This window comes from Nannospalax galili, unplaced genomic scaffold (assembly GCF_000622305.1).
Source record: "Nannospalax galili isolate Female #2095 unplaced genomic scaffold, S.galili_v1.0 scaffold1733, whole genome shotgun sequence".
Taxonomy (NCBI): Eukaryota; Metazoa; Chordata; class Mammalia; order Rodentia; family Spalacidae; genus Nannospalax; species Nannospalax galili.
In genome coordinates, this window is record NW_008333708.1 from 486,414 (window position 1) to 510,802 (window position 24,389).

Genomic DNA, 24,389 nt, shown 5'->3' on the forward strand with positions numbered 1-24,389 from the left:
CAGGAACATCAAGAAATCTCATTGTGAGCTTGTTGTCTAAAGGAATGTCTAGCCTGGCTTTTGCCTAGAAACATCATTCCAAGTCACTAGAGCCAGAATGTGAATATTTCCATTCTACAACTGTACTAAAAGTCATTGTGACACAGTACCTTTTCCTTTCATTGTTTGTTTAATACTGAGTGTTTTTAGGTTCACTTTCCTACCACTAATAGTATTTGTCTTTATGACATGAAATAGATCATCTATGAATAGTACCATTATTCACTTATGTGTCTCCATCAGTTGTCCCAGAAATATGCATAATAAAATAAATGTCACTATTAATACCAAAAGCAAGCTTACTTTATATTTAACATATTTATAGTAACATAAATGAATATGAGTGTCTATATTTCCATGCTATCTTCTCCAGTTTTATATTATTAACTTCTGGGAAGAAAATATTTAACTTTGGGGGCTTGAGAGATGGTTCAGAGGTTAAGAACACTGGCTGTTCTTGCAAAAGACCTGGGTTCAAATCCCAGCACCCACATGGCAGCTAACAACTGTCCGTAACTCCAGTTCCAGGGGATCCGATAGTCTCTTCTGTCATCTGCGGGCATTGCATGACACAGGTCTTCTTACCTACATGCAGGCAATACACGCAAAAATTGCTATCTTGTTCATTCCTTTTTCTTTACTTTTTAAACACTGGTTTTCCTCATGGCAATTAATATCTAAAATCAGAAGTTCAGTAAATTTGTTTTAAATTTGAAAGAAAGAAAGCAGTATATGTATTCATATTTTGTTCTTGGAATAAATTTTTTTTCAACCATCTTTCTCTTAATTATCATTTTGGTAGTGATAGCTCTTTTGTTTCTTCAACTGTTACTTGTATTTGGTAGCTTTCACCATAAAGAGGCTCTTTTTGGTACATTAAGCAAATATTGCAACAAAAAGAAAAGACTAGAAGAAACCAAATATAGTATCAATAATACCAAATAAATTTAAGATTTGAAGTAAAATGTGATGCTATCAAATTCTGTAGAAGTGTGGTAAAACCACACAGAAATTTTTGTTCTTGTGTGGTTGTTACTACCGTTCTTGAGGCAAAAGACATGGAATTCAAAGATTCTATGGAACACAGGTAGAGGATGTGGTCCTAACCTTATGGACAAAGCCTCCTATGTTCTACTGTTTTTGAGCTGGTGTGGGGTGGATTGTTATCCTCCTAGAGGACAGGAGCAGAGTGCCAGTATATATTTCAGGGTACGAGCTCTCAAGGGCAGGGTTTCCATATGTGCTATAGTACTCTCTCCCATTTCCCTTTTCTCCCTTCCATAAGTATAATCATTTCTGACCAAAGGCTAACAGTTGTGTTACCATGATGATAGTGATAACGTCATATTTTTATATACTATGTTATTTGAATGAGAAAATTATTAGTTATGAGTGAATTAACTCTGTCTACTTAAATTCTTAAAATTCCTAAGGCTCTGGGGTTTGTTTGTTTGCTTTTGTATTATTTTTATTTTCTGTATATGAATGTACTACCTGCATGTAAATAAGAGCACCCATGCCATGCATACCCACAGAGGTCAGAAGAGGGTGTCGAATCCCCTGGAACTGGACAGTTGTTAGCCACCATGTGGGTGCTGGAAATCAAACCTGGGTCCTCTACAAGAGCAGCCAGTGCTCTTAACCACTGAGACATCTCTCCAGCCCCTGTGTGCTTGCTTTCAGTAGTGCATATTTATTGTAAATCCATTTCAGTTTGCAAAAACAGCTATCTTTCAGGTATATTGTGTATTTTGAGCATACTACCTATCTCTCTGTCTTACTTTTCTAACACATCTCCTTCCCTTTTCCTACTAGTCTACTTCCATTCCCCAGTCTCCTACACACACACACACACACACACACACACACACACACACAATTTTATGTGTACTCAGAAAGGTCTAGATTTCACAGATGAGAACAAATAAAAATACATGATATTTTGTCTTTTTGTGTCTGTATTATCTCATTTAATATGATAATTTCCAGTTGCATCCCACTTCCAGCAAATGACATAGTTTTACTCTTCTGTATGGGTGAACAAAGCTCTCCTAGGTATATATCCCACATTTTCTTTCTTTCATTCATGTATTGAAAGATATTTAGGCTGATTCCATAACTTGACTACTCTGAACAGTGCTGCAATATACAGAGATGTGCAAGTATCTCTGTGATATGTTGACTCACAGTGTTTTGTATATACTGAGGGGTTGTATAATGGCTTCTATGGTAATTCTGTTTTTTTTAACTTCTGTATTGATTTACAAAGTGACTTGAATCTGTTTTGAACCTACAGTTTCTATATCCTTTTCAGAGCACACATTATCATTTATAGTTAATTTAGTAAACTGATGAAGATTAAAATTTATGAACCTTTAAGGTAACTTGACAGAACAAAATTTTACTAATTTATTTTTTATCATTGAAAGCATTTTGGAAACTTAGAGAAATTTCAGGTCATTTATTCCATGTGGAATGCTTATTTGGCTGAAAATGCAATATTTTCACTTTTAGGTTTTCACTTCCAGTTACTGCAACAGCAGAAAATTGCATTCTTACAATTTATCTATACTTGGCAGTTCATCTGGAAAAGCAAAAAGTTATTTTAAAGGATGGTAAGTTACATGCAACTGATTTCATCCTTTCTTTGTGCAGATTGTTGCTAACTAAGTGCATCGTCTAAAATATGCTGAATTTAAAATTAATAACAAGGCATGTAGCTCAGTGGTGGAGCATTTACCTAACATGTACAAGGTGCTGGTTTGATAACCAACATCAAAAAAAAATAAATTTAGTAGATGTTTGTTCAATATTTCCCATTTCCAAGAGCTATGTTTGTTACTGCTTGTAGAATCTGACAATGACTTTAACAGTCGGCAGCATAGCCAAAGATACATAAATAGAAGATTGAGTTACATTTATATGCATATATATGAATCAATTGAAGTACTGAAGTATTAGACTTGTAAACTGGTGCAGAGTTTATACTTAAAGCTGTCATTTTGTGGTGACCTTATAGAAATAATTATATTTGTGTAGACCTTGCTGAGTGATAATGTTTGACAGGATGGTTTGGGTAAATCACAATGTAGCAAACGCCTGGGAATGTGGTGGGGGACAAAGCAGGAGATGGAAGTGCAAGGCCATCCAGTTGATCCTTCTATTTTATAAAGTTGGGAAAATAATTGTTTTTAATATCAGTGATTTAAAAAGGGGACAATTGTTGGGTCTAAGATGAATTAAGGTAAGACAGAAAGTTATCAGTAGACTAATTTGGAAATGTTGTATGGAAAGTTGTGGTGCAAGTCAGGATACATAACTACATTTACACAGCAGAAAATAATTTTAAGAAATCTATTTTATACAAAGTTAATGATGGCATGCTGTGTTATTAAAAAAGGTAAAGAGTATAGGTATTCTCTGATCTCCCCCAACATTGTTGAATAGGGGACAGAATTTTTTAATTTGTTAGATTTAAATATTTCACAATGTATGTATCCTTCTGAACAACATGTTGTATGTAACAGCAGCATGCCCTTTCTCAGTCAAAAATCAAGTAATCTAAAAAGGAAAACAAAAGAACAAGAAAGAAGCAAAGGGCGATAGAAGAGAAGCAAGTGAACAGAGAAGAAAAGACATACCAGGAGAAAATGTCCTAGAGAAGAGAAAGAGAGCACATTGGGTAGACGTCTCACTGTTGTCAAGTATTTAAATTTTAATGCCGAATACAAGGATTTTTCCAATTATAACTACCAATTTTCATTCTTCAAATGATAATCACACCTATGAAAGCTACTTTGTCCTGTTTTTGTCCTTCTCAGAGAATGGTATATTCTGGATTTTCAGACTTTTCAGAGAAGAAGAAACAAAAGATAAAACAAACAAAAATAGACCATCACATAATAGCACTGATGTTTCAAATACTGGACCTGAATCAGAGCCTGTCTTCTCTCCTTTTATTCCAGTCACATGTCCAGAAGCCAGTCATCTCTTCTGGTTTAGGTTTATCCTTTACATGCATCTTACTACCCAGTGGCCAACTATACTAAATAACTTTTCCAGAAAGTTTCAATCTCCTTCTTAGCTGCTAGAGATGAATTTTCAGGAAGACAGCAAGAAGGAAATTATATTTTCTCAGGAAAATTCTAAAGAGCCAACAGGCAGATTTTTGGCCTATCCTTTCCAAATCTAGTAAACACCTTTTTCCAGAGGTTCCAGGAAACATAAAAGAGAAAAATAGATGATTAAGGTATTTCTACTCCAAAAAGAAAGAAATTTCAGGACTGAGCAAGAAGCAAGTCTTCACCACTGAGACCTGATAAAATTGTTGATTATTCACTGTGTCTCATTTCATTTTAAGAATCTCTCTGGGCCACCACATACCGTAGTTCCTGAAATCTCCCTCTCTCTGTAAATTTAAATAGTCTTTTAAATTATTCATGTCCTCTAAAAGTCTGACACTTTGCCTGACATGGTGGCGAATCTATGTGAGTTCAAGGCCAGCCTTGTCTACATAATGAGTTCCAGGTCAGCTGGGGCTACAGGCACCCTGTCTCAAAAAAGACAAAAAAATAAAAAATAAAAAGGGTCTGTTGTCTGACACTTAGTCTATTTTAAAATTCATGGTCCCAAAATCAGAGATTCAGAAATTCAGAATTAATTTCTCTTCTAGATACTTTTGATTGGATTTCCATAGGCACCCTAAAACGAGATGATGCAAACTATACTTACCTGTGTTAAGAGATATTAAATTTTTCTCTTTTAATTTCTCTGTATAAAACCTTTCCCCAGGGCCTAGAGAGAAGGCTTAGTGGTTAAGAGCACTGGATGCTCTTTTAGAGGACCTAGGTTTGATTCCCAGCACCCATATCATGGCTAACAACCTTCAATAACTCCCATATCAGGGGAATCTGATGCTCACTTCGGTCCCCAACTGGCATTGTATGACATGGGTACACTTACATGCATGCAGGCAATATACTCATATACATAAAATAAAAACATTTTTAAAAACTTTCCCCAATGGATATGGAGAGATTGCTTAGCTGTTAGGAGTGTTCTTCCAAAGGTCCCAAGTTGTGTTCCCAGCACCTACTTTGAATGCCTCACAACTGCCTGTAACTATAGCTCCAATTGATCCAACGCCCACTTCTGGCCTCAGCATGCATCTGTGCATACATACACAGACACAGACACGTACACATGAAATTAAAATAATAAATCTTTAAAATCCTTTTCATTGTGTGGTACATACCTTAATTCCAGCACTTTGAGACTGGATTGCAAGTTCAAGGCTATCTCCTTGATTGTGACAGGGGCTGAACTAATGAGGCCAATACCCCTTCTTGGGAATTTGTAGGGAGTTACTGATTGCTGGGAGAGGGTTTGACATTTTCTTCACTCCTGTAGCCACTGGCAATTGGCCAGTGCTCCTGTAAAAACCTCTCATTCACTTTCCTATTTTCCTGTGAATAACCCTAATTAAATTCATAGGATCAGAAAAAAAAACATGAAAATTGAAGGAAGACTGAGAAGAGGAACTTGATCAGCAGGGAGGGTGGGGGCAATGAAGAACAATTGGGGTGAATATTTAAAATGTCATAAGTGAAGCCCATTACTATGTATAATTAATTTATGTTAATGAACAAATTAAAAATAAATCTTTTGCATTGAATACCACTGCTAGTAGGATGAAGTCTACAAGGCCCCGTATAACCTAGTCTCAATTAATGGCTGAATTCTTGTTTGAAACATCATTTCTTCTGTGCTCCACCCATAATAGGCTATTATCTGTGTTTTTACTGATGGTCTCTTCGTGAGTGGAACATTTTCTCCCTTTGAAACTATGTATCTATACACTAAGGAAGGTTCCTGCACCTTCACCCAAGGGATTTTCATTTCTCTGCTGTACTTTCATAACTGTGAAATTCTCCTTACCTCATTTAGATATTGGTCTCTATAAGGATTTTGAGACAAGGTATCATTTCTCTTCTTTTCACTCTTCTATCCACAGTGTGCCACAGGTGTCTAGTAGCTAAAAGGTATCTATGGTATATTAAATAATGGATCATTTTAATTATAAAACACCAGGAAAGCATCTCATTTGTGTATTTCTTTTAAAATATATTTTATGTCAAATAGTTTATGCTACGCATAACAAAATCAATTTTTAAAGAAATGTATAGAATAATCCAGTTGCCATGATAATAGGAAGGGAGGGAGGGACGGAGGGAGAGGGAGGGAGGGAGGGAGGGGGAGAGAGAGAGAGAGAGAGGAGAGAGAGAGAGACATAAAAACACTCCCCGAGACACTGAGATCAATTGGGCATCTGTGGAAAATCCTGAACGGTTTTTCTCTAAAACTATTGTGAAGAAATTTAGTATATGGCAGCTTAGTTAGATTTGATGATCCCATTTAAGTAATGAGTTCAGGACCTCTGTTTTCTTTTTAGGGAAAACTTTTCTGAGATTTTGCATAACACGTCAGGTGTTTACTTAGTTGCTCAGGAATAGTCCTGCCAAACTTTCAAATTAGAATTTTTGAACTGAACATGTCTACTCACCTTACAGAATCAGATGATATATACACATATATATGGCTTTTGTAATATACATGTTCATATAAAGCTATTTATTCATATATATTGTAATGTTTGGTCTGACTTGGGTTAGACTGAAATTTTCCAGAGTTGCAAACTCTTAATGCATAACATCTCAAACTGTAATAGTGATTAAAATCTATGCAGAATGCTATCAGTTCATTAACAAGAAGTAATTTAATTTCAGAGAATCAACTAGGAAAAATGTTCTATTGTTGGTGAGCCTTATCTTACGTCTTATTTTGAACGCCATATATTATAATTCCAGTTGTTTGTTGTAGAAACATTTAAAATGTTTTACACATTTCTTGTTGATGCTAAAGTTGAATGCTGTTCGTTCATTGTCTAATACATTTTATACAATGTTTCCTTGTCAGATAAATTCCATTCAATTTATGAAACCATATCTCCGTTAATGAACTTTTTGTCAAATTATTTAATATATATTTAGTATTTAGATTTTATCTTTTGATATTTTATATAATTTATGAAGCACAGAATAACTTGATAGTTAATGCCACAAGTATTTATTTTACTCATTATGCTTTAATTTGTCATTTATAGATAAAGAAATGAAATATACGAATCCTAGAGGCAGTTTTATGATTCCCATGACTCCACGAAAGTATTCTAAATTGAAATCTTCATTTTCGATGAAAAGGGGATCCATTCTTTCTCAGTTTAATGAAGCTGATCTTACCCGTGGGAACCTATTTGTTGGTATGTGCAAAAGACATAGCATACTGACCAAATCTAGTCCTTACCCGATCTTAGTATTAAAAGTTAGGTGTTTCAAATAATAAGTTTAACAATTTGCCATACATTTAAGTGGGTCATCTTCTTTGTACCTTTTTTTCAATGATTAGTAATGGAAGTTTTACAAGTTTGCAGTACTCGTACTGCTTCTGTGCCGGTGCCATTCTGTATAGGCCAACCTGCATGGATTTATTAAATGGCTGAACACAAAACTTAGAGTATTTGTTTATGTACTATCCCCCACATGCTGTGTTTATATTTGTCTAAAAGGTTAAGTATTCCATGGATCTCCTGTAACTTTTCTGTAATTGAAAGTACACAGGTGGTGAGAGTAGAAGTATGAATTTTGCTCCGTTCTGTAGCAAGATCCAAGGTTGCCTGTCTTAGAAAGAGATAATAATAGGTAGCTATGTGAGTTTGGTACTATTTGCAATTAACTATTCAAATATTCCTTTCTCTAGATATGGGTTATGTGTTAAAAATGAATTTTTATTGACTCAGCCAACTTCAGTAGACTTAATCTGTGCATTTGTGTGATTACGTATAAAAATACCACACACTCATGCTATTTAAATTTGAGAAAATATCACACACTCATGCTATTTAAATTTTTCACAATTCAAAAATGCATTGGTTTATTCAAGTGCATTGTTCAGACAGAAAGTAACTTTGAATGCATAGTCTACATTTTGATTCTGAAGTTTATTTTTTGTGCAGTAAGCAAACTAAATAAATAGGAATATTTTTGTGTAATCTGCTGTCAAGACTGAAACATCACGATTTTCATTATTGAATAAATGCACTTTAAATTATTTTGAGAGTTTAGAAATAACTATATTATCATCATTTGCTTTAAAATACAGAAAACTCATTCAGAGTTTGAAAGTATAGACTTCTTAATTGAATAGATATTGTTTGCCTACATACAAATAGGAGTAATCAGCCAAATACTCTATGGTCAAGTAATAAGTTTTTGTTAACACATGTACATTTTAGGAATGGATATTTCACGTCATCATTTGGATTCAGATGATAGTCTTGCAGATAAAATAGATCTTGGATCCTTGGAAAAAGAAGAGAAGAACCAACAATTCTTTGCTCCTGAAGAAGGATCAAAGGCATATGACTATTTTCAGAAAGTTGTAAGTGCAGCTCAGACATGGTTCAGTCTCTTTGGCTGGCCTGAAGGGCCCCATTCATTTTCTATTCCAGAGACTATAAGAAGGTAAAATTTACATATTTCTCTAAAGTCTTTTAAAAAATATTTTATTTATTATTTTAATTTTATCTGTATGAGTGTGTTGGCTGCATGTATGTGAGTGCACCCGTGTCATGCAATGCCACAGAAATTAGAAGAGGGCTTTGGATTCCCCTGGAACTGGAGTTAAGGATGGTTCATAGCCTCCATGTGGGTGCTAGGAATTGAAACCCAATCCTCTGCAAGAGCAGTCAGTGCTTTTGAGCACTGAGCCATCTCTCTAGCCCCTTCTCTAAATTCTTTTACTTTGCTTTTTTCCTAAAATATAGTCTGTTTATTGGGATCATTTAAAATACAACACACATAATTTACTTTAAAGTGAAAATTTATTAGAAAAATTATAATATTAAGAAGATGCACATATAAATCCTTTGGTCCATATGTACTTTTTCAATAGAAATTAATAATGTTTAGTTTTTAAAATTAACTTACTAGTTTATATTAATAGTATAAAACAATGAATTTCATTATAACTTTTACATATATACTATACTATGATGTTACTCAGTTCCCTATTATTCCCTTGGACCCATCCCACTGCCCCCTTTACTTTAACTAAATAGTCTCTGTTCTACTTTTGTGTCGTTTTAAAATCTAGATTTTACTTATGATAGAAAGCACATGGGACTATTTTTATAATTCTGGCTTATATCTTTTTACATGATTATCTCCTGTTGCTTCCCACTTTCTTGCAAGCAAAATAATTTCATTCTTTAATTCTGTATGCAGTGTGTGTGTGTGTGTGTGTGTGTGTGTGTGTATCACATTTCCATTATTTGTTGATGGATACCTAGGCTGATTGTGTAATTTAGCTGTTGTGGATACTGTCACAGTAAGAACTGTAGTGTAGATACATTTAGTTTATGCTGAATTTGATTTCCTCTGAAAGATCAGCAAGTGCTTTTAACTGCTGATACATCTTTCCAGAAACCCAAATTAATAAATTATGAGAAATTAAATCAATTAAATAAAGGTCAAGGTAACAAGTGGGTGAAAGAAATAAATGATCATGATTATAGAAAAGAAGAAGTAGATGGAAAAGAGGGTAAGTAAAGTGCAATAAATAAAAAATATCTGATTAGGAAATTAAACTATTTACAAATATATTTTGATAAATGTAGGAACAGGAAGATAATTTAATACTATTTACATAAAGCATTAATAAAAACAATAGTAAATTACAATAAAGAGAATAGTAAAAGAAGTTAAAGATTACAGAAGATGTTTTTCTGGTACCTTTATTATTGGAATTCACCAGATATTAATTATAGCTAGGGTCTATTGTAGCCAGGATATGTGTCTCCCCTAGTGTATCCAGAGTGTTGGAAGATAGACAACAGAATATTGAGATTTGCACCATAGAGGAAGAAGAGTACTGGGGACTCGCCTTCCAGTTTTAGCTTTTCCAGAACCCAGTTGGAATCAAACCCATCTGGGGGATAAAGAAGTCCAGGAAAATATAGTGATCTACAGGAGCTGGGTTTAGAGCTCTGAGTCATACCTGACAGCAAACCACACATGGTAGGACACTACTTCCAGAGACCAAACAATCAGCCACCAATTCAATATAAATGCAAATAAAAAATGGACAATAATAATAGACCCACAAGGCCCCAGATAAAACAGCTATAAGATAGATTTTTAAATAACCTTTATATACTATGTTCAAAAGTGAGGATTTTATTATCAAGCAATAAATTATGTGAAAATTAACTAAATAGAAAATTTAGAAATGAAAATATACTAAATAAAATTGAGAAATCAATAAAATACTTTAACAGCAAATTCTGTTCCGTGTGGTAAGGAGCAAGCACAGCCACTTGTCGATTACTGATATTGGACCTGGGATGGCTCAGCCATTAAGAACACTGGAGTGCCTGGCAGAGGACCTGGGTTCAGTTTCCTGCACCCAGTTGGTGGCTAACAACCATCCCTAACTCCTGTTGCATAGGATCTAATGCCTTTGTCTGGCAATCACAGGTGTGGTTGGCTGTTAGCCTTGGTGTAGGTGCTGGGAATTGAACCCAGGTACTCTGCAAGATCACCCAGTGCTTTTAACTGCTGAGCCATCTCTCCAGCTTCACAATCTTTAGGAATTTTAAAATATTTAAATTATGCTAGAAGATAGTATCCAAATAAAGTATATTTTAGAATTTATTGTTTAGTTATTGATTTGGTTACTGAATATAAATTTTCATCAAATAATATTTTGAGAATGTTTTTCATTCAGCCATTTTTCCCATAGGGATGTGCAAAAAATGCAATTCTATTCATCGTCCTCACCACCCAAGAGATTTTCCAGACAGTTTGATTTTTCCAAATACAATAAGACAATTTATGATGTGGTGCTCCATTTGAGTGGAAGACTGCCTCCTGGAGTTAACTCAAACCAATCGTTACCTGTGGATAACACTGAACGGGTGATACAGCTTCATTCACAACATGCCTCACTTCTAGACTTTATCACGTAAGAGCAAGGATATTTTTGTCTAATCATTCAATAATGGATTACATAAGTATATTAATGGATGGATACATGGATGGATGAATGGATAGATTATGACTTTGAAATTATTATTATTATTTTTTTACACAGTGTAATACAGGGAACTATATACTAGTTAACTTAAGCATTCTATAGCCTTTACAAATATTTTATTTATTTTCATTTTCTGTGTATGAGTGTATTGTCTGCATGTATATAAGTGCATCCATGTCATGCAATGCCTGTGGAGGCCAGAAGAGAGCGTCGGATTCCCCTGTAAGTGGAGTTATGGAATGTTGTTAGGTGTGATGTGGATGCTGGGAATCAAACCTTGGTCCTCGGAGGAAGTAGTCAGTGATCCTAACCACTGAATCATCTCTCCAGTTCCTCTATGCCCTTTCTGGATATATACTCTAGTGCATTCCTAGTCAAACTTTATCATGGACCCAGATTCTTGGTAGGACCTGTTAGAACAACTTGCTTACCTTTACCCATAGAGGTTATGATGCTGCTTTGCAATGATGATAACTTGCAAGATGATAATAATACTTGTAACCCATGACCTTATTTTGAAAAATCTGATGTAAAGCACATATGTCATAAATCCAGTGAGTAAAAAATAATGAAACCAATAAAATTTATTCTCAGAGTACTGATAGTATCATTGTAGATTACAGATATTATAAACTTTTAGTTTTCATAATTAAAGTCATTAATATTAAAACAATTTCTGGTGTAAAGCTCTACAAGTGCTGATAAAATGCAGAGAAAATACTTGCCATTATAATGCCTGTATTATTCTGCAGATATTAATTAGTAAGTGGCCATAAAATGGAAAAACAGTGCTCACTAAAAGTCTGAGGGACGGATTGGTTAATTTATGCTGCTTGTAAAGTTTTACATTATAGTTTTAATATATTTGTGGTATATGTTAATCACTCTCTCTGTATATAATATGAATACAAATGAAATTATTGACCTATTTTTAAGTTTATAAGTTTGAAAATTTGAGCCCTTAGCAGTAATTTTCATTTAAAGTTGGTCACAATACTGAACAAAATATTTATTTTGTTTTCAATATCATAGTAGTCTAAACTGTCTTAATGTCCTTAAGCCTTGAAATGGAGCTAGACAATATCAAGTCATCTAAAGCAACTGAACCAAGATCCTAGAAATCTAGAAATTATTATAATGGGCTACTAAGAGGGACTCCCACTGTGGAGACAGAAGAGTGGCAAATGGCTAGCCCTTAACCTGCTCTATCAGTGACAAATATTTGAATAGCAGGAAGTAACTGAGTCAGTGATAGGGAGCTTCTTGATCCTTGGTGTGGCCAAGAGAAGAGATAATGTCTTCATTCTGAAAAGAGCATCATGTTCTTACTTGAGAAATGTGTTCCAGATGCAGAGGTGCAATGTCAAATAGTCCGAGAATCTATAAAAGCAGTCACATATTTATGCAGCCATTGAACTCATGAACTCATAACAGCTGGGGTTACTTGCATAAGACCTGCATATGATCAAGTCAGTCAACATTTCAGCATGGGTAGGGGAAGGGCTCAGAAAGCCCTGCTCGTAGCTGAGGAACTAATGGCAGTTGATGGCACTTGGGAGAGGGATGGTGAATTTTCTGTTATTTTTATTTTTTGAGTATTTCAATATGAATACTGTACTTACATCATTTCCACCTTTCCCACTCGTCCCACAAAAACACCATCCATGTGCCTCCTTCTTTTAAATTTCCTATCCTATTCTTTATTTATTATTACATATACTCTCTATCTCTCTATCTCTGTCTATCATCTATCTGTCTGTCTATCTATCTATCTATCTATCTATCTATCTATCTATCTATCTATCTGTCATCTAACATGGTGTCTATTTTGTGGTGTTCCTGTGTCCCTGTACTTAGGGCTGACCAGCAAGGGCTACTATGGAGCCGTTGTCTCAAAATATTTTTTAATTGTGGATTTGTTGTATATAGCTTTAGTTATACTGAGTTTTCTGAGGTATATTAATTCATAGCCTATTTCGTCTAGAACGTTTACTGTGAAAGTATGTTGGATATTTTTGGAAGATCTTGTCTGAATATTTTGTGATGATTATGAGATTTTTCTCTTTAAGTTCATTCATGATTTACTACATTTATTGACTTATGTATGTTGAATCATCCCATCATATCTAGAATAAAGCCAACTAGATTAGGGAACATGATCTATTGGATAAATGTCTGTAAATGATTTTCAAATATTTTATTGAGAAATTTTCATCCATGTTCATCAGGGATATTGGCCTGTAGTTTTCTTTTATTGTTGTGTCTTGGTTTTGATGTTATAGTGGATTCATAGAAGGAATTTGGGAATTCTCCTTTTTTTCTATCTTTTTGAGTAATTTAAGAAGTATTGGTTGTAGTACTTCTTAAGATCTGGTAAAATCGTCTGTTAATCTCTTTGGACCTGGTTTTCTTTTCAGTCATGAGGTTTTGGATTCTTATTTTAATCTTCTTATTTGCTATGGGTCTCTTTAAGTTGTTGGTCTCTTTTTGGTTTAACTTTGGTGGTTCTATTGAATTTGGAAATTGATTCCTTTTTTAAATTTTCCAATTTAATGGAGTGTAGAGTTTTAAAGTATCCACTTACAATGTTCTAGATTACTTTGGTGTCATGATTTTTTCCCTGTTCATCTTTGATATGTTAATTTCTATTTGTGTCTATTCTTTCTCTTGTTCAGTTGGGCTAAGAGTCTGTCAATATTTATATTTGCAAAGAAACAGCTCTTAGATTCATTGATTATTTGTATTGTTTTGTTTCTATTTCACTGACAAATCTGATTTTTATCACTTCTTGTCTATTTGGTTTGGGTTTAGTTTGTTCTTATTTTTCTATATTCTTGAGTTCTGTCATTAAGTCATTTGTTCATGCTTTTCTGATTGTTTAATGTAGTCATTTAGAAGCATGAATTCCCTCTTAGGACTGCTTTTAGTGTTTCTCAGAGGTTTTGTTGTGTTCTCATTTTCATTTAATTCCAGAACTATTTTTCTTTCTTGATTTCTCCTTTAATCCGTTCATTATTCAGTAGTTTGTTGCTTAATCTCCATCATTTCATGTAGTTACTAGAATTTCTTTTGCTATTGGTTGTAAGCTTCATTGCATAATGATCAAATAGGATACGTGAAATTATTTTAAATGTGTCTATTTCTTCAGGTTTATTTTGTGCACAAGTATGCAGTTTATTTTAAGGAAACATCAATGGACTACTGAGTAGAATGTAAATTCATTGGTGCTTGGGTAGAATCGTCTATAGATGCCTGTTAGAGCTGTTTGACATATGATATCATTTAATTCAGATGTCTCCCTCTTCTTTTTCCAGATGACCTGTCTGTTGGAAAAGTGGGACACTGAGGTTACTTACTATTAGTGAATTGGGATTAATCTGTCTTGAAGTTTGTTAGCACCCTTTTAATGAAACTGAGTGCATCAGATTTTGGTGGATATATGTTCATAATTGTTATTTATTCTTGACTGATTGTTACCTTGATCAGAATACAGTGACCTTTTTATCTCTTCTGATTAATTTTAGTTTGAAATCTATTCTGTCAGATATTAGGATAGCAACACTTGCTTCTTTCTTGTTTCCATTTACTTAGCACATTTTCATCCATCTTTTCACTCCAAGTATTGAGTTATTTAGAAAAGAAAATATGGTAAGAAGATGTGTTAAGGGAAGGATCAGAGGGAGAGAGAGAGAGAGAGAGAGAGAGAGAGAGAGAGAGAGAGAGAGAGGATCTGGTATTGGATATGATCAAGATACATTGCATACATGTATGATGGAATTGTTAAAGAATGAATGAAAGTAAGAAAAAAATCACAGTCCAATATGCAAATATAAATACAGGTGTCACTCTTGTCTCATTTAAGCCCAAATGCACAACAGATATATATTCTGAGAGGCCTGAAAACATTTTATTGCTGTCCTTTATAAAATAATGGTTCATTAAGAAACTAAAATTAGATATCTGGTTTTACATGGTCCTATGTATGAGAGTAAGACTAAAGGTAAAGTTGAATTTTTATTTGATGACAGTGAATCTTCATCTTCCCAGATGCCGTATTTTATTAGAACTGATGATAGGAGGTAGAGTGAATTTCTGAGTTTTTAACCACAACGAACTCAGAGTTTTTGAGGTTATATGACATTTAAAAGACACAAACGCACATGAAGGTGAAAGTTTTCGTTTTTTTCTCTATACTTGTAAGCTTGGTGGAGGTGACAGAATGGGAGGATTACATATAGTTTAGAAAATATCACAACTAGAGCTACATCAATAATTTTCAACTCCGCTATGCCTTTACGCACTGAATTATCCAATACTTTAAATTTCTATGCCGAATTGCTAATTCCAGTACTGGCAGCATGTGGAGAATTTATGTTAGTTAAATGAGGTCAGAAACCTTGCCTCAAAAAAGGGATAGGACTCATGTCCATAATTATAAGAGGAAGACATGTTTACTTTGTCTCTCTTGTCTCTGTTTTCTCCTCCTCTTTTTCCTGTTCCTCTCCACCCCTACTCTCGTCCTTCCAACTCCCTCTCCTGATGATAAAGAATCCATCCATCTACCAGCCAGATGCTTCTTTAAGCCACTCAGCCTGTTGTATGCTGTTATCGCAGATGAACACAGTGAATAATATTGTTGATAGAATTTCACTTGCTTGTGATCAGTATTCCTTTTAAGTTATTCATTTAATTTAAAATAATAAATTTTATAATATTTACATTCCCAAACTAAAGCAAAAGCAGAATATAATCTTCATGTTCCTTATTTTGTAACTACAAAAGTAAGAATCATAGGAAGTTAAAATTACTGTAACCTTATTTTTACATTTCATCAAGTTTAAAAAGAGATTTTAAAATAAACTAATACCTTTAACCAACATAATTCACATCCTTTTAAAGGATGTGAATTTTAAATTTAACTCCATTTTTACTTGCGTTGTTTTAAAATTTTTTGTGTGTCTGTGACCTATGCATGACTGTTATGGTATGCTATTTAGTAAGATTAATCTAAGAATGAAATTATTTCAAAACAAGAGACAATAAAGTGATTTTGTAAGAGGATTTGAGGGATTAGAGAGATGGTTCAACAGTAAGGAACACTTGTTGCTATTGCACAGGCCTAGATTCAGTTCCCAGCACCGACATGAAGGCTCACAACCATATATAACTCCAGTTGCAGTGGATCTAATGCTCTCTTCTGGTGTCTGCAGGCATTACACATGTATATGGTGTACATACACGCAAGCATTCACACAAATATAGAATGTAAAAATAAATCATTAACTGACTGTAGTGGCACCTGTCATTAATCCTAGCAGTTGGGAAGACAGGCAATCTCTGTGAGACTGAAGCCAGCCTGGTTACATTGCAAGTTCAGACCAACTAGGCCACATAGTGAAACCTTGCCTCTAAAAACTAAAATGATGATAGATAGATAGATAGATAGATAGATAGATAGATAGATAGAAGATAGGTAGATAGATACATAAATAGATAGATGATAGAGATGGATAGAGAGATAGGGAGGTAGAGAGAGAGATAGACAGATAGGTAATAGATAAATACTGTTCTGAACTAAGGTAAAAAGACATGGCATTTCAGTCAATCAAAGCATGCTCCTACTCGAGCTCATTATCTCTCCTGTGGCCTTCCAGTAATTATTCCATGTGCTTTAACTTGAAGTTCAGTATTTGTAAATGTGGAGAGTGAAAATTTCCAAATGTATTTGGCTAAAAAAAGAGTTGGAATAGTAAAATGTGTATTAATGATATGCAAGATTGTTATTCTTGTTAATTGTGTATAATTTTTCTAGTACAGTATGGTATAAGGAATTCCTGTGGTAAGGTGTTTTCTTAAATTACTCCAATATGGCCAGTAGTGGTAATGTATGTGTTTAATACCAGCACTTGGGAGGCAGAGGCAGGCGAATTTTTGTGAGTCTGAAGCCATCCTGATCTACATAGAGTTCCAGGCAAGGCAAGGTTACATATGAGACTCTGTCTCAAAAAGAAACAGATTGCTCCAATGTAATAAGCATTAGTGACATAGTGAAAACTGACTTTCTTGTTATTATAACCATCCAATTAGAGTAGTTTAAAAATTTGTTCTTTTAAAAGAAATGAAGCATTATGCTGATATAAAAACTATCAAAAAGGCAATATTTGTAGATTGTCTCTTCATGTTTTCAGACTAGGAACTTCAGTGGAATATTTATAATAGGAATTCTGCCTTTTAAAATTTACAGCTTCAGACCTTTGATATTGAAAAGGACTGACTTAGTAAGGTAAATCCATTAATTAAGTAAGGCAAAATGCAGAATACATTTGTTTCAAAGATTTCACTTATATAACATAAAGCAATATTCTGTGGGATCAAAAGAAGTTTGAAATACTTGACTCCATGACCCTTGTGATGATTGTGCTGTTCTAGCTAGCATATTTGTTCACATATGGACCAGCAGTATTGACATTAACATGGGTTATTTCTATTTTTGTATTTTAAGATACAAGCATTGCAAGTGTGGAATAATGACTTTGGCATTAAAGTCAAGCCATTCAGATTTATTTGTTCTTTATCAGCAAATACATGCCTAGCGGGATGTGTTGACTGTGGTAAAAATTACATAACATTTAGAAAGTGGCAGCATGGTTAATAAAATTGTGTCATTAATCCAAGATATGTGCATATGTTTCATCATGAAAATAAATGTATTAAAATTCAAAATAGTTGTAAGTGCTATTAACTTTTCCTCTTAACATTGATAACACAGCAGGGAGGACTTTTGCATAACCGAGCTATCTACTTTGTGGTTAAATAAATTCTTCTTGAGAGATTGAGTTAGAGTTTTTAAGAACGCTACTCTATGAAGACAGTTTAGAACTGAATAGCTTTCTGATTTATATTTTGCATTGTGAACTTAACAGAAATAGTTCAACAGTAAGACTTGTACATAAAGTGTAACAAATGTATCAGCAAAGACAATTCTCTATAAAAGTACAAAGTAGTTATAAAATTTATCGACAAGGCCTAAATATAAGTATTATATATGTATGTATTAAGCCTTGAAAATATTAAAAATTTAAAAAAAACAAAGAAATATGGATAGCAGAGTCAAGAAGTACATACACCATGTTCAACTTTTGCACAGTTCTACTCTAGTAGGCATTAGAATATTCATAAGAAAGGCATTATCATTGTTGTTGAGAACCTCCCATTTTATCTGTACTCTGTTCATTAGGCTTTCCGTAAACGTTCTCAGAAGTGAACACGTGAAATCATGTATTGGCTTTGATTACAAGGAAGTATTTCGGCTGTTTCAAACTGCTTCACAGAATTTCAACTTAATAGGAATATTAACTTATTTCAGTTTTTTGGTGGCTTTCATTCTTTCTTTTTTATTTTTAATTAATTAATTCATTTACTTATGTTTTTTAGAAGAAGCATTAAATTACAGCTTTAACATATTCAGTAACAATTTCCAGAGCAAGGATACATCTCTTTCAAAACTGGCTGTAAATTTTTAGGTTCACAGTTGAATTAATATGGTTATACAATATTCAGCTCAGTATAAACCCCAGGGAAGGTGCTGACACCAGGACACTGGAGGCTGTGCAGCCCAGGAAGCAAAAGGAGGTGAGGGCGGGACCAGGCCCAGAGGGCTCCTGACGCTGCTACTAACATTAAGATGTTTGTACATGTGTCTTTCATCTCTATGTATCTGATTATTACTAGTCCCAGTAGGTTACACTCAGATCCTTAGTACCTGATTATGGATATAAAGTCATCAGGTAGATTTCAATGGTAATGTGTATCACCTCTACTAATTAACATGAAGGAAATTTTTATGCTTCCCCCTCAAACATGTCTTTTTTAAAAATTTGTTGATTTTTTGTGTATGTATATCATACAGAACATCCCACACAATCTTATTCATCTATATACCCACTTCCCAAATGGCACCCTCACATAGCCTCCCCGCTCCCACACACTGGAGCCCATATGCTTTGTCATCCCTGTTACTGTCCACTGTGCTGTTGGTGCCCCCAGCCATTCCCACGGGCTGTGATACATTAAAATAAACATTTGTGGAAGACTATAGTGATTTAAATAAGGTGATAATACTTATGTGTAACATACATAAGATAAGAATTGTCTGAAAATCAGAGAATGGAAGGTGTTTGACTTTTATTCCTTGTGCTAGCTTACCTAGTTAAGGACCACATCGAAATGAACAGCTCCAGAAATGTGCTCTCTGCTTCTACCCACGCAAGTCCTCTTCTTCAAATTTTTATTATCATTCTGTAGTGTGATCTTCAAGGTTTGGGATTTCAGTGTTGTCGTGAACCTCATTTCTTCTCCTCACGTTTCGCTAATCATAGGACTAAAGTGCTGAAGGGGTACCCTGGGTTGAGCACTAGTTGCAGTAGTCTTTGTTACATGCTGTACTTATGCAATCCTGTTCTGTGCTCACTGAATGGGGTGGACCCAATCACACAAATTCCCACTTGTCAACATTTCTAACAAAATAGTCTAGATTTTTGAATACTGGCTCTTGTCAGTAATGAATATCCATGAAGCAGGCTGGATAAAATTATTTTTTTAAAGTTGACAGTGAAATAGTGTGGTGTATATATGTGTGTGTAAATTACATTTAAATTCATATCTTTTATAAGTATTATATAATGTAACTGTATATGTACTCCTTCATATGTAGTATCAAAAGTTTACACAATAAATTTTACACAATTTTGAATGTTCCATTTGAAAAAAACCATGTGATGGATAGATGATATTTGAAGTTATTTATATTTAGGCATAGGGGTGATAAGTATTTCATTAGTATCAGATGATTAAAAAGAGCCTTTGGATTAATTTTTTGTGTTTAAACATTTTCTAATTCTTTTGAACTTTTGAATTTTGTAATAACACAATACTGCCACTATATATTTGATTAATATATAAGAGTAGATATGTGTCATTATAGAAACCTAGTAATTTCTCATTACTCAGAATTTCTAAAGACAATCTCATTTACAATTTTATTATTAACAGGAGATTTTTAATTAATTGTATAAACTTTAAACATATATTTCAAAAAATATATAGTGTGATATTATTGCAATAATTTAATTGAAAGTCATTACAAGTGTGTAATCTACTACAATTTTGCTTTGATTTTTAGTGCTCAAGGTGGATGCATTTCTCATGTACTGCCAGAATTTTTGCTTGAACCAGAGGATTACAAGAAGTGGCTTGAAATTACAGTAAGATAATTTCTAGGGATAATCTATAGAGTTACTAAGATCGCTAATATGTGGTACTTTTTAAGTGATCCCAGTTTGGAGATTTTGACATTTATGTATGAAACATGCTAAGGTTTAAGCCTCTTTCAGCAGCTAGTATTTATGTGTATGTGTGTGTTTGGTGGAGGGTTGGACATTAAGCTAATAATTTATAAAATTCATGTGCAAATACAGTCCCATGGATTGCTTCTTTTCTTTTTTTAATTCCTTCCTTCCTTTAACTCTCGTCCTTTTTGTAGGTTTATGCATGTGTGACATGCATGAATTTGTGTAATTATGTTATGTGTGTATGAACACAAAGTGTGTGTGTGCACGCAAAAGTTTGTGGTCTGCATGCAGGTGGATGCCAGAGATTGATATCAAGTCTCTACTTTGATCAGAATCCAAATTGTATATTGAGGCAGGATCTTTCACTCGAATCCAGAACTTGTTAAATCTGCTAATCTAGCTAGGAAGATTGTTCAGAGGATCCCCTGTGTCTGCCTTCTGAGCACTAATATTTCAAGCAGGGTGCCACAACTGCCCAGTGTTTATATGGGGGCTGAGAATTCAACCTTCACGTACTTGTGAAGTAATTTTAGTATAATTTTCTTCTTAAAAATAAAATTTAAGAATATTCTTTTTCTAAAGGAATAGTATTTAATTTTCACAGCTTCTTGCCACTTCCATTTTTGTGAGCATATGAGCGAATAGAGAAAAATTCAACAATAAATGCACAGTTTTTTTCCAGAGTATACAGTTGGCTTTACGAAAACCTATGGCTAATGGGAATTATTTTCAAGATAAGTAGATTTTAGTTGTGGCAGTGAACTCACCATGTGGCATGCAAAAATAAGTCCGTTGTCTATTCTGTGACCTTACACTGAATTCCTGTGAAATAATCCCAAGAGTGTGGTGTGGTGTCATCTGAATCCAAAGGTCAGGGGAACTTTGCATGTTGTTCTGTATCTTCTACTAAGATAGTACAATAATAGATGTGTAGAGTGAACAAATCCATGTCATATGTAAGAGTTTTATCCAGAAATTCTGTGTGGAGTTACCACTATTTCACAGGGATAAATAGACCTCTTGAGGAATGTATAAAAAAAAGTACAAACTTTTTTTAAAACTGAAAAAAAGAAATAATATATATTAAACTAATATTTGGTTTGCATTTTAATCTGTGCTGCGGTGTTTAATTTTTTAAAGAATTCCATTGACCCCACGGCTCTCTGTACATCTAAGGACAAGTGTTATATTACTATAGACATGGATAATTTTGAAGCCTGGAGTAAACGGGCATGGACAGATGTGTTTCTACAGATATACAAGGTAATACTTCCAGTCTTGTTTGCTGTTCTTTTTATGGTTTATTCACATGATTAGTGGAATACTTCAAGAGTAGGTAATGTTGGTATAAAGATTTTAGAACGTAGTCACTTAAAGAAGCTAGATTCATTGTTTTTTACTTTTGTGTGAAAATATTGGGAACTGAATGATTTCAGAGATACAACTTATGTCTTCTGTCCTTGGTATTAGACTTTCACCTGTGCAATAGCCTTTCTTAGAAAACATATTTCCCCTAAAATAAGTTCAAATATCTCTATTATTGTTATATTAAATAATAGAGTAACTGTATTTGTTGCTTCAAGTGAATGAAACACCAAACATAGAGACGCTATCCAGAACTGCAGTTGCATGACCTAATAAGTTTTGCAATCCTGTAATTCTGGATAGTGTCTGTATATTTGGATTACTTTGTAGTTTTAATAAAGTTTTTCTTTCCTCATTCTGTTGACTTATGGTTATTACCTCTCTTTTCCTTACTGTTTCCAATGTAACTGCTTATACTATCAGTAGTTGATTTTCCTATTGTACTTCTCTGGTCTAAAAAAGTGGACATTCATATTTATTGAAATTTTTTGTAAAATAAAACCAGACACCAAGTTTAAGAGTGTAAGCAAAATTTTATATATTTGGAAGAAGAAAGTTAACTTATGGATGTTGAGATGCCAAGGGTTATAGCTCAGAAGATTTACTTAACTAATAATTATGTATTGGAGTTATGTGTTATAATCTTACTTAGTATCTATTTTTCTTATGCCATTTTTTTCTACTTAGTTGAGATGCAGATGAATTGATACTTCAGGTAGTACTTTGTTACTTATCTTTATTGAAATACAGTATGCGTCTATTATATATATATATTCTTATTGCAAATTTACCCAGCCATATTTGAAGGTGTAAATATACTTTAAGTCCTTCAAATTTTTCTCATACAATATATGTATACATATTTTATTGAATTTTTGTGCATTTCATACAATACATCTTAATCGTATTTGGACCTCCTCCCCTATCTGCACTCCTCTGTTGCCTACCCCATCACATTTCATGCCTTCTGTCATATATGTTAAGGCTTATGAACTCAAGTTTGTGTTCCCAGATGTCCCTTGGTGTGAATTCATTCACTGGAGACTGGTCAGCCTATCTCGCATCACTTCCCTAAAGGAGATCAACTCTCCCTCCCCCAGCAGTGATCAGTTGCTAATAGTTCCTCAGCTATCATTGGGGCTTCTTACCCATATTTCCAGTTTGATGCTGTTTAATTTTCTGGTTTGAGTGTGCAAGGGTTATTTGCATGCTGTAATTATTGCTGTAAATTCATTTAAGCAAGTTCTCAAATATCTGGAAAACTCTGATTCCTTGTGGTCATCCACCATCTCTGGCTTTTACACCATTTACACCCCTTCTTCCACAATGATCCCTGAGCTCTTGATGGCAAAGATTTAGCATAGGAGTCCTATCCAGAGAGATACACTCTGTAGTCTCTTATTCTCTACATTTTGGCCGGATGTAGCTTCCTGTGTTAATCACCCTCTGTTGTATAAGGAAGCTTCGCTGGTGAGAATTGAAAGATTCATCAATATTCTCTCTGCCTCCTGTTCTGCTATGTTCCATGAGCCTTAGGTGTAGAGGTTGCATTTTAGGTGTGTCACTTAGGGCTGGACATTTCACACTTACTCTCTGCATTTAACCAATTGTGGAACTCTGTAATAGTCTCCATCTGTTGTAAAAAGAAGCTTCTTTGATAAGTGGTGAGAGTTATACTTTTCTGTAGATAAATATGGTAACAAATTACACTTTTGTAGGGATGTGACAGACATAAGTTTTTCTCTAAAATATGTGACCTCTCCACCCATGTGTATTTGTCTATGTTTACAGTACCACACATGAATTCCTTCCAATTAACTGGATTTTAAATCCAATTAGGTCGCTGTTGATTACTCCCAAGATAAAAATGCCAGGCGGATCTCTGTGAGTTCAAGGCCAGCCTGGTCCACATAGTGAGTTCCAGGACAGCTGGGGCTACAGGGAGACCCTGTCTCAAAAAGAACAAAAAAAAATAGTGCCACCATTCCACCAAGAGTAATGGTTATGAATTTAGGCCTTAAAGCTGGGGTTGAACCACTGATTGATTTTTCTCCCTTAGCAACTAGCAAAGTATGCTCTGTTACTATGAGAGCTTGTCTTCAGAGAGGAGGCTTCCACATTATTTCCAGCTCCATTGTTCCAAGTCCTGTGTCTAAGTATGCCCTAAGTTCAGCAATAGGGTCTTCCTTCAAGTTCTGTACTCAGGTAATTCATCATTTTCTGTTCCCCAGAAAGGGGTACAATTCCATTTCAAAGACTTTTAGTTGTATTTTAAAGTATAAGACATTTGAGACTTAGGAATTTTAGATCCAGTATCAGCCATTATAAAGCAATTTCTATTACATTTCTATCAAAGAAATGCTAAAATAATGCATATTATGTTTTGATTGTTGGTCTCACTATACATAGATCAGATCAAAAATTCACATTCAACACAATCTATTTAATGAGATGCTTAAAATAGTTCCCATATTAGTTAAGAGC

The 24,389-nt window shown here is 34.2% G+C and overlaps 1 protein-coding gene across 1 annotated transcript in view; it reads left to right on the top strand.

The window, feature by feature from the left end:
* The window catches only part of Cfap47 (cilia and flagella associated protein 47), a 337,765-nt gene that overhangs the window by 108,804 nt on the left and 204,572 nt on the right, over positions 1–24,389 (top strand). Inside the window, exons 27-32 of the mRNA XM_029561230.1 lie at positions 2,554–2,654; positions 7,202–7,357; positions 8,390–8,618; positions 10,897–11,118; positions 20,372–20,453; positions 21,681–21,803. Coding sequence (XP_029417090.1) covers positions 2,554–2,654; positions 7,202–7,357; positions 8,390–8,618; positions 10,897–11,118; positions 20,372–20,453; positions 21,681–21,803 — 913 coding nt within the window. The remainder of the gene's footprint in view (positions 1–2,553; positions 2,655–7,201; positions 7,358–8,389; positions 8,619–10,896; positions 11,119–20,371; positions 20,454–21,680; positions 21,804–24,389) is intronic.